At 41.7% G+C, this 11,976-nt stretch overlaps 1 protein-coding gene across 1 annotated transcript in view; it reads left to right on the forward strand.

Annotated features, from left to right (window-relative positions):
* Positions 1-11,015, forward strand: part of LOC121144931 (ubiquitin-conjugating enzyme E2 E2) — a 187,007-nt gene extending 175,992 nt beyond the window's left edge. The window contains exon 6 of the mRNA XM_040963585.1: positions 10,158-11,015. Coding sequence (XP_040819519.1) covers positions 10,158-10,255 — 98 coding nt within the window. The 3' untranslated portion in view covers positions 10,256-11,015. The remainder of the gene's footprint in view (positions 1-10,157) is intronic.
* Positions 11,016-11,976: the final 961 nt, after the last annotated feature.

Below are 11,976 nucleotides of genomic sequence, written 5' to 3' on the forward strand. Positions count from 1 at the left end.
TTCACTTGGTACAGAAAGTTTTGGAAATTCATGCATATTTTTCCTAATGCACATTTTCCCTAAGCTTTTGAAGATATACAGTTAACGAAAAACATACACACATAAGCAAATCTACAGTTATATATGTGTCTTTTTACTTTAACGCCTCCATCTCAGACTTAGTAAAAGCAGATCTGTCCAGCACATCCAGACTCTGATATTTGGACCATCGTGAAATCGGTCTCCAAGAAAAGAGAGTTCAAGGTGATCCGCTTATCAACAGATTTTTTTTATAGCACAGTTCTGTTGGTGATTAATCTTTAGGACATCAGTATGATTTTAACTGGTGGTAGATGGGAGGTTAATAGCAGGAATTACACACCATCCTGTGTGGTAAGTACTAGTGTCATCTGAGAAATCCTGAGGAGACCAGAAAAATAAGCCAGTGTAAAACAGGTGTCAGCACAAACGTAAAGTGGTGGTTTGCTGCAGGTAAGTGCTGAATGTACTACAGCCTCCTGGACTTTGATTTTGACAGGATAAAAGTAGCCAGCTAATGAAGTTAAGCACTGAAGTTTTATTATGTTATCCCTAGAGAAACAATTGCTCACTTTTATTTTGTTTTATAACTTCATTATAAATTGAAGATTGACTTGTTCGTATAGTCATACACCTTTTAAGGAATCCAAGAGCATCTCATTAAGCATTTAACATTATTCCCAAGGGCAGGAAAGACTAGAGAACAGTTGGGCATGGAAAGAACTAAATGTCTGTTTTTTCTGCCATGTACTCAACTTTAACCATGGCCTGTTACCCTCCACACTAGAGCTCTGAGGTGCCCGCCCTGAGTCAGAATAACTGTACTAGAGACTGGAGCTTAATACAAATGAGGCGTACATTTATACTACTAAGCTAATTTTCATTTCCATTTTAATCAAACTTTAAATACTTGTCTCCAGAAACATAAGATAATCATGTTTAATCTCAGCAACCCTGCCTGCTATGTCATGAGCAGTCTGTACATCCCTTTTCTCTTTTCAATTTTTATTTATTATTCTAACCTTCTGTACAGTGTTGAATTAAGTACATAAATATCTGCTTGTCATACCAATTAGAATTAATCTAGATGAAATATTTAACATGGACTGAGAACCAGAGTGGCTTAGCACTTGATTCACATTAGAAAAAAAAAACCTTACTTATATTAATACTAATGTTTACTCTTTTGTTATGTTTATAAGAGTAGCTGTCCGGTGTTGTTTTGGTTTATAACTGAATTTTATGACTGTGCTAAACTTGGTAGTTTAAATATGTAAAGTCCAGTAGGTATGAACTGAACCTAATCTGCAAGTTAAAATAGAGTCACTGCTATTCACACAGTGGGTGTGTTTTGATTTAGAAGCCAAAAGGCTAGTCTGCACCTGTTATGAGAAACACCTCCCCTTATATGTTTTTTAATATTTATTTTATTTTTATTAGAAAGTCAGATATAGAGAGAGGAGGATCTTCTGTCCACTGATTCACTCCCCAAGCAGCTGCAATGGCCGGAGCGGAACCAATCCAAAGCCAGGAGTCTGGAGCCTCTTCCCAGTCTCCCACATGGGTGCCGGGTCCCAAGACATTGGGCTGTACTCAGCTGCTTTCTCAGGCCACAAGCAGGGAGCTGAATGGGAAGTGGGGCTGCCAAGATTAGAACTGGCACCTGTATGGGATCCCATGTGTGCAAGGCGAGGACTTTAGCCACTAAGATACTGCACCAGGCCCATCCCCTTATATGTTTATTGCTGTTGAACCAGATGTACTCAGCAGATCATATTATGTGATGTTTTTCTCAGTGAAGTGCTTAACCTGTTTTATTTGGATTGCATCCCTCCCAGAAGTTAATAAATTTAAAATTGGCAGTTTAACATTGTATGCAGGAAATTGCAGCACAAGTATTTTATAAGTGAAACATTGGCAAATATGCAAAAATAAAACAGGTTTCCATTGTAATAAATTTACCACAAGCCATAATCGAAATAGTGTCCATAGGGCTGCTGCTTTGTTTTTTTCGAAGACCTAGGTGAGACAATATAACATATATAAATACCAAAAGCTTATTCTTATGACCTCTGACATATGGAGCAAAACTTATAAATTTAGAGGTTTGATCCAACATTGCAAAAATATAGGGTTTTCCATTGTTCCTAAGAGCAATCATTGTGTTTATGTGTGAAGAATGGTTATTTAAATAAGGAAAACATTGCAGAACAAATGATACCTAATTTGCAAGTGAAATAGAATTGTACTTACAAACGTGAAGCATTCCCATTTAGGGGCAGAGGGTCTATTCACTGCCTCCTCCCCACCCCCCAAATACAGCTCCAGACATGTAATCACTATGCAAATCTAGTCAGTGTATTTACACTGAGAACAAATGTAGCCAGTTATAGAAAGATAGGTGGAGCTGATTTAAGCATTCATTAAATCTCCCAGGGCAAGGGAATGAATTAAACTCTATAAAGCTGCTATAAAAATAACTATTTTGAAAATTTTTAAATGGTTGTATCCATATAACTTATTGCTTGTTACACATTCAATTTTAACACCAAAATTCAACCTCTCAAAAGTACTCTAAATGGAGCATTACATTTGGAAACGTGTGACTCTGTTCCCACATTTTTTTAAAGCAGGGCCTCAGCACGTTCCATCTCATGCAGAATTAAGAGTAACCCTTGAGTTTCTGTGGTTTGAACAGTCTTGAACTAATGGTGAGTTAATGCCCGCAGGGGTACAATTCTGTCAGCATCATTCATGGGTCTGAGAATATGGTCCTGTCCACTTAATCATGGTCATGATCACAGTCAGGCCGTGTTTCTTCAGCCCATGTGCTTGCCTTTAATGAATTTTGGAGAAAGAATTAAGGTAGTATAAAGTGAAGGCTAAAATAGAAAGTGAAAACACCAACGAGTATCAAATTCCCATGAAGAATGGCACAGTTAGTGACATGAGAAGCAGTGGTCAAAACCAGGTTGACAAGAATTGGAAAGGTTCGTTTATATAGCAGACACAGTCTTGAGTCTTGACAGTGCAGAGTGCCAGCTTTGATTTTCAGAGAGCTCATGGAAGAGTTATGCATGGAGAAAATACTGAATGATTTCAAATCTTTTATTTTAGCAAAATAAACTTTTAATTTGATTTCTCCATGAACTTTTTGAAGTACCTGCATGTGCACATTTTCTCTTTTGTTTTCATTATGTTGCAGTAATTTCATTTCTTTCTGTTTAACCTGTCCTCTCTTTATAGTTTTTGGAAAGTGTGTATCCCTGTGGAAAAGATGACACTTAAGGTGATTGTGACTTTTTGATATGACTCAAGGCATGTAAACATTTCGACTTGGAGAGGAGGAGCTGAGGGTGGGAAGAGGAAATAGGCCAGGGGTTAGTCAAATGGGAAGGGCAGAGGTCAACTCCACACAAGCTGGTTTCACCTCACCATGCAATCCTTTAGAAAGAAGACCAATTTTGAATTACTATACTGTTGTGAAATGTATGTCTTTGTCAGAAATAAATATCTAGCATCTTTTTAAAAGTTGGGGGGGAGAGGGAGGAGTATGGGGGTTGTACAGCCAGCCTGTGCAGGTAAGAGAGATCAGCAGGTTACTGAGGCCAGTGCCACAGGCCTGATTTGTAATCAAAGACCTACATCCACTTTGGGGAGCTTGCAGGGGCCATCTGGCTAAAGAAGTCCAGCTTAGCTCAGAAAAGATTTCAAATTCAGTTTAAAATGAGAATTAGAAAATCTCACAGTAAGCAGCTTATTTTTTTCTCTGTCACATAGCGGACAAAATGTCTCTGCTTAAATAACTCAGCACTTTGCAATTATTATTTATTCAAGAGGCCAAGAGAGAAACAGAAAGAAAGCGCTCCCAGCTGCTGGCCCACTCCCCCAAACGCCTAGAACCGCTGATCCAGGCCAAAGCCAGGAGCCGGGAACTCAACCCGGGTCTTCAGTGTGGGCGGCAGGGATGGAAGTACAGGAGCCGTCGCTGCCCGGTAGGAAGCTGGATTCAGGCACTGAGCCGGAAAGTGAGCCCAGCACTCGACCCTATACAGTATCATTTTAAAGGCCTTACTGTGGCAAGAGCTGGTGCTCTTTTCTTCCTTCCTTCTGTGCGTTAGGAGTCCTCCAGGCCAAAACCAGGAGCCAGGAGCTCCATCCCAGTCTCGTGTGTGTGTGTCAGAAACTCACCTGCTGCCTCCTAGACACGTGATTCTCAGAAAACCGATCGAAAGCAGAGACAGCTCCTGACCCCAGGCCCCCCAGGCCCCCCAGGCCCCCAGAATGGGATGGAACCATCCCGAGCAGTAGCTTAACCAACCGAGTCGCGAAAGTGAAACAAAGATTGTCAAAACTTGACTTGTTAATCAGTGTTGTAACAGCAACTTTACCAAATCAGACACAATGGTCCACCCCAATGGTGGAGTTGATGGTTTCCATTAACATCTAGCCCATTGTGATCTGAAAGTGTTCAATGCCAAATTCCATCAAAAAATAAAATTCTAGGGCCCAGTGTAATAGCCTAGTGGTAAAGTCCTCACCTTGCATACACCAAAATCCCTTATGGGCACTGGTTCGTGTTCCAGCTGTTCCACTTCCCATCCAGCTCCCTGCTTGGGACCTGGCTTCGGATCAGCTCAGCTGCAGCCACTGCAGCCACTTGAGGGGTGAACCAGCAGATGGAAGATCTTTCTGTCTCTCCTTCTCTCTGTAAATCCAACTTTCCAATGAGAATAAGTAAATCTTTTCATATACAAAAATAAAATTCCAAAGATAAGCAATTCATACATCTTAAAGAGTGTTATTCCAAGTACTATGGTGGACTCTCATAGTGTTCCCCTGTGTCCCCCCAACCCCCACCAAGATGTGAATCATTCTTTGTCCAGCAGATCTAGATCAAATGCACTACCTACCATAGTTCTTTCATAGTTGTCTTGGTTATTGGATTATCATGGTGTCTCAGTGCTTGTGCTCAGGTAACTCCTATTTTATTAATGATCCAAAAGCATAGAATAGTGATGGAAAGGAAAGGAGCTACCAGGGCATAAAACATAGACGGATTAACTCTGGTATTATGTGGCATTGTTGCGGGGCCTTGAAACAAACAGAATTCCTAGGGCTCAGTGCTGTCTGACTTCAGACGTCCACTGCCAGGCCTTTGAAGCATACAGCTGGCAGGTAAGGGTGGCGGGGACTACGATGGTTTTAGTGTTAGTGTTGGAGTGTACTTCAACTTCTGTACAATTCTCAAAGTTAGGACTCTTATGTGATATGATTTTTAATATACCTTGTCAACATTTTTCTCATCACATCCTTAAATCTAGACTGTCGGCAAGACAATAAATCAAGTTCTGATTTGTAGTATTTGTCATTCCATCACGTTTCTTACTGAATGTATAATTAGCAATATCTATAGTAGCGCACTGTTTTCTTCCTGACATCACTAAGAGCATACATGATGGTGTTAATAAAAATTTGCAGTGTTTTTAGGAATGGATGTATGTTAAATGTTACCTTTATTTTTAGTGTCACTTATTTAACCACACATTTGTGCGACTTAATTCTTAATAATGGCCTGGCATACAGACCACAGAGCATGCTGCCCCTCTCACACAGCACCTTCCTGCAAGTCTTTTTTGCTGCTGCTGCTGGGACCCACCCACCCTTACTCTGCAAGCTACCTTCTCCAGAGGACACTAACAGGATAGCAAGGAAAGGCCAGGTTTCTCCTTGCCACTGCCTGTCTCTACTCAGTCACGGGACAAAGCAGGGAAGAGCCACCCAACCACTCACACCCGATGTGAATCTCCAGCCGGCGATGACTCCTGGCACTCTCCCCCCTCGCAGCTGCCGTGAGTCTACACCGTCAGCTCTGCTGGCACTCCATGCAGTTACCCTGAGTCTACACCGTCAGCTCTGCTGGCACTCCATGCAGTTGCCCTGAGTCTACACCGTCAGCTCTGCTGGCACTCTCCTCCTAGGACTTTGAGAGGGAGGAACCATCATCTGCTCCTCGAGTTTTCTGGCCCACTCCACCGCAGCACACTGCAAGTGGTAGCACAGTTTTCCTGTTCAGCCTTCCTCTCTCCTTTTGCACAATTTGTGATAGACTGCCAGAGCTGGCTGCAACCTCTTCCTCTGAAGAATTCCTGAGGGAAGTATCCATGTCTGCTTAGAATTTGGGCTACTTCTTGCCTCCCGTGTTACTAACCCTGGAGTAACAACACATCTTGCTGGACTTGTGTGCAGCTTTATTTAGCATTCTCAATTTTAGATCTAGCCTAATAACATCCACCATTTGATTAAATTGTGCAAATGAGCGTCTTCTTTCTGAATCGCTCTGAGTCAAATGCAGACACACCAACGTGTTTTCAAAGGCCTTCGTCTTTCTGGTTGGATTAGAAATGTAATTAGTATTCTGGCTCTCCCACATTTCAAAATGTAAAATTCCGACTTTGTCCTGACTACTTGATTTTTAATTAGTAGACGCTGAGGAATTCTGATTCTTTCAATAGTTTTAAATCTTGATAACATTCTTCAGATGAGCCTGAACATCCCTGGACTGAAAGAGCTTTAGTTGTTCCACGTGTGACTAAAGTTCTCCAAGCACAAATTTTAGTGAAGAAAAAGAATGAGATGCAGTGAGGACTAATGTGACAGCGTGTCACAACCTCTGACAGAGCTATAGTGATTTTTTATAGACCAAAAAGAGGGGTGGGGGAGCAAAGAATAAAGCAAAAGATTGACTGCTTGGATTACTTAAGAACTTCAAACTTACACGTGGCAAAGAACATCATAAACTGGGTTAAAGCACAGATGATATTCTGGGACAAAATCTTTCTCCACATACAGATGAATGGTGCTATCCTTCAAGGGGCACTGAATTTGTTCTGTTGGAACACTGAACAGTGAAAAGCGTAAGGTAAAGTTACATCTTAACATGAAATGAATACAATTAAGACTGCCGCATTTTATTTTTAAGAATTTAACATTGTAGTTGTATTATTAAAAGTGAATTTTTATAAGGATGGCCCTAAGATGCTGCAGTGTGGTGTCTCTAGCATGCCAGCTGTGAGGTGGCTTCTGCACACATTTTGAGCACTTAAATACCTGCTCGTTTTGATGTGACACTTACTGGATATACTGTTGGCCTACATGGTCTTTGTCTCTACAAGTTCAGTAAAACTAGACCGACATGGATGGGGCTATTTGACTACTGAGTTTTCTAAAGATTTTGACTGAACACTGAGGCTAAAGCTGACCTTATATAAGGTGCTCCTTCATATTTGTAGGGAAAGAAATGGACAAGAGCATAACTCACAGAGGAAACATAAATGGCAAACCAACATCCCAAGAAGCCTAAGCCTCAGGAAGCATCAAATGACATACATGTAGTAGTGTCAGATTGTCTTTTTCTGTTATCTTGGCCAAGTTTTTAAAAACTAATGATACAGTTTTGATTGCAAATATCCACAAAGTAAATGGTCCATCTTTTTATTGGAGAGACATTTGGCAATGTTTACCAAAAGTATAAAATACACACTCTGTTGACTAGCACTGGACCACAAACACTCCAACATGTACTCAAAGATTTAAGCTAGGTCAAACCAGGTAAGAAAAGTGTTATAAAAGAGAGAAAAATAAGCCACTGCTTCTCACTGCAAGTCTAATCCTGGGAAATGCCAGTGACTTGGTGAATGGCTAAAGGGGAATATTAATCACAGATGTAATAGACATCTGGAGAAGCAGTGGAGTATAACCTTGAAAAATCCAAGTGATAAAAATGTAAACAACAAATTCCAGCACTGAAATAATTAACTTTTTTAAAAAAGCAGAAAAGTAAAAGAAAGCCATCCAGAACCCCTGCTGTCTGTCACTAACTGGCAAATAATCCATGTGGAGGATGAAATCTCTTTATAATGCTAGTGCTACAGAAGAACACGCCTGAGCAGCTCAGTTACTGTGCTGTTTATAGCCGTTGTGTCCTGGTGTGCCTTGTGTATTCTGTCCGTCCAGCCATGCGTCCAGACAGCCAACATAGGGTTAGCAAGAGGGACACACAGATGACAGAGGGAAGGGCCTTGATTGGCATTGGTCTCTATTGCCTAGGCTGAGGTGCAGTGTAGGCTTTAGTCCAGTGAGAGAGAGAAGTAGACAGATGGCTCAGGAATGATATTAGCAGCGGGATGATGATGGTATGGACTGACAAGAAAGAAACAGAGTCCCAAAACTCCTGAGAGACACTCCCAGGAGGCTGTACTCACAGTGAGTGTTGAAAAATGTGCAGAAGGTGCCAGGCAGAGAGGTTGAGAAAGGTTATCTGAGTTGGGGGAGCTAGCATGAGCTTTCTTTAGAAAGCTGGCGGTGGACTGTGACAGTTAAAGAATGGGTGGAGGAGATTAGAAAGAGCAGATCTAGACGAGGGGAGACCTTGGCAGCCATGTTTACTGTGTTTTATCTAAAGAGAATGTCTCAAAGATGACAATCAGGCTTATGTTTTTGAAAGATGTACCCAAATGCTTATTTGTCTTCATTTTGGGGAAAAAAAAAAAACAATTCTTACATGCATTGCAAGGATTAATCCATTTAATTCTTGTAACCAGCTATGGTTCCTATACTGTCCTGTTTTGCATTTGGCAACACTGAGATACATACACAGAGGCTAATTAACCTAAGGTAACTTAGTTCAGCTGGTGGAGAAGCAGAAGTAAAACTCCAGCCTGGATCAAAGCCCATGCCGCCTTTCCATCATACTGTGCCATTTCTATTTGTGTTTCTTAAAAAAAAAAAGAAAGAAAGAAAGAAAGAAACAGTGCCAGGAATCAATGTAATTTCTTTTCATGCCACCTACCAACCAAAGCAGAATATTCTTTGTCCTTATAAATAGTTCAGGAGCAGGCATTGTGGCACAGTAGTTAAACCATGGATTTTGGGAAACCTGCATCTCATACTCCAGGACCAGTTAGAATCCAGGCTGCTGTGTTTCTGATCAGAATCTTTACCAGTCCATCAGAGAAGCAGCATGTGATGGCTCAAGTTCTTGAGTCTCTGCTACTCACTTGGGATGAAGTTACTGGCTGCTGGTTTCAGCCTCGCCCAGACCCAGCTCACGCAGCCTTTTTGCGGAGTGAACCAGAGTGAACCAGCTGATGGAAGATCCTCTTTCTTTCTCCCTATCTCTTTGTCAGTCTGCTTTTCAAGTAAATAAGTCTTTAAAAATAGCGCAGCAACCTGCCGGTCTATTCTCCACTTTCCTTGTAACGATCAACTGCTGCTTTTCCTTTTCAGTCTTGATCCCTAGGACGAATAAAAACAAGAGAGAAAAATGAAATTAGAGAATTGGAGGGAAATGAAGCAGAGTCTGAGACCTCCAGGAACCCGTTACTTTGTTTAATTTCTTTTTTTTTTTTTTCACTAATCACTGATCCTGACCATGTTTGCATAGAGAACCTGGCCCCCTGCCCAGCCGCACCCAGCGCAGGTGCCTTACTCAGCCTGAGCACCAGTATGCTCCTGTGTCAACTCCTTCTGTGTCTTCTGCGAACATTCCTGGGCATGTTTCACTGTGATGAGTGTCATCTATTGTTAACATCTGTCGTCGGTATTTTTGTAATGACCTGTAAGAGTTTTTATATTACCAAATGTTGACAAAGCAGTAGACCATCCCTTCCCAATCTCATTTGCTCTTAACAGTTGCTGTTTGGTTTCAGCTTAGGCTCAGAGCAGGTGACAAGGGGCATGAGTCCTGCCCCCCACCCACCCTTTACCCCACATAGAGAGACTGCCCAAACCACCCCCAGCTCTTACCTTGAGATCTCATCTAGGACCTGGAGACCCCCTACCGCAACCCACGCGCCTTTTCTCAAAAAAATAGTGGACTTGAAGATAATGGCAGCAGAATGAGATGTGTATGGTGGGGACAGAAAGACTTGTCAAGGAATAGAATAGTGACTCTCAAGCAGCTGGCATGCAGTGAGCTCTCAGCAGCCAATCGCTGGCTCTGCTGCTGTAGGCCTTGACCCTCATTGGAACAGCAGCTTCTCACCTCTTCCTTAACTGCCCCTTTATGAAAGATCAGCTTTCTGGACACTCCTGCCATGACTGGTATTTGCTGACTCCTGACTCTGCTTCTCTTGCAGCCGACCCTCTGGTGGGCAGCATTGCCACACAGTACATGACCAACAGAGCAGAGCATGACCGGATGGCCAGACAGTGGACCAAGCGGTACGCCACCTAGGGGCCTGCTACCTTCCGCCCCTGCCGGACCTGTGCAAGCACATTCACCAAGTGCATCAATAGCCCTGCCCACCCGCCCCTCCAGACCTTGGTTCTTACTTCCCTGTTTTTATTAAATTTTGAACTGTTTTGTGATGGTATGTCATCCATCTCTCCTTCCTCTCCTCCCACCCTCTCCTTTCTTCCTTTTCTTTCCCCATCTCTCTCTTCTCTCGTTCTGTTCCCTTTTTGATTTCTATTAACTTGAAAGGTTTGGGATTTTTTCCCCCACCTCAACATGGATGGGAACTTCTGTTTTCAGTGCAAACAATGTTGGATCTGTAATAGTAAGAGCTTTCTTACGAAGCTTTGTATTACTGTGTGGTTTTGTTTTTTTGTTGTTGTTGTTTGTTTTGTTATGAATTTTTTTTCTTTTATGTGATCTTTGGGAAAACAAATTCAGAATTATATCTCGTTTCTACTTCAATGTAGTGCTTAGGGTTGATTTTTTGTACTGAAGTCTTTATTGGTGGGTGCATGCTACTGGGAACAAGTTTTTGTACAAAAGCTTCAATGAGAATCACTGTGCATTACTGAGACCCTGTTTATCACTAGCCTTCTGTCCCCCCACACAGAAGACTGTTGGATTGAACAAAATAATATGTATTTTGATTTACTTAAAGTGCTTGTAAATTTCTTAGGGACCTGCCACTTTTGACTGTGGATCAGTTGATGTACACTTGTATTATTAAAGCACTCAATAAATCACTGTGGCCGATAAATGCACTCTGGCTTTGTGTCCTGGTGACCAAACAGCACCTGCTCATAAAACGAGGCTTGTCTTGTCTCAATTACAAGATCAAGCACATTTTTCATTCATACCCTTGATATTTCTTTACAGCTGAATTGCTTGGCCTGTGGGATTCCTCCAGTTGTGAGGATCCTGACAATTCTGTGGTTAGTTCAGTAGATCACCATTGTTTCAACTATCGGCTGTTACAACCCACTTTACTCAACAATTAAAAGATTTGACTCTAAAAATAGCATCTAGTGAAAGTCTACATTGACCATTATGTTCTGTCACTTTCAGGTTTCTCTTTTTTTTCCTTTAGAATTATTGCAAATGACTGACTTTTGAGCTTTGTTTTGTTTTCTTCGATAATTTTAATGGAAGAAGTAAGCAACTGTGTCGAGCCCAGCCAGCATGTGCAGTGGGAAGAGAATGTCTGTCTGGCTGTGTGACTCCAACAGGCAGAGGCGAGGTCTGAGTGGAGCAGTTGTCAAAATGCCAACCTGTTTTCAGAAGTCTATGTTCCTTGTGGTACACAGCATACTAGAAACTTCTAGTTTTATTGTTTTTGTTGTTGTTGTTTCTTTTTCCTATGATCTTATTGATTTTATTTTTTAATGCAGTGAGCCAAGTGCTGTACTCTGGTTACAAACAGTGAAAATGTGGCCCTATGCAAATCGGAGTGCCTTCTGAGCCCAATTCATAGTTACATTTAGCAACGCCCCTTCTGCCTTCATTAGAGGTCCCCTGTCATCAAAAGGCCTGGGAAGCCAAGTGGAACCATTTTCATATACTGGAACACTCAAACTTCTGCTCTCACCTGACACATTGTATCTGAAGGCCTGGTCTCAGCTATGGAACCATCAATGCCTTCACTGCTAGACAGTGAGATTTGCAGGTACATAAGTCAGTCACTTCTGAATATGTGATAATTTTAGATATCCGATTCAAAA

The sequence above is a fragment of the Ochotona curzoniae genome, unplaced genomic scaffold, assembly GCF_017591425.1.
Source record: "Ochotona curzoniae isolate NIBS_2020 unplaced genomic scaffold, NIBS_Ocur_1.0 contig_1302, whole genome shotgun sequence".
Lineage (NCBI taxonomy): Eukaryota > Metazoa > Chordata > Mammalia > Lagomorpha > Ochotonidae > Ochotona > Ochotona curzoniae.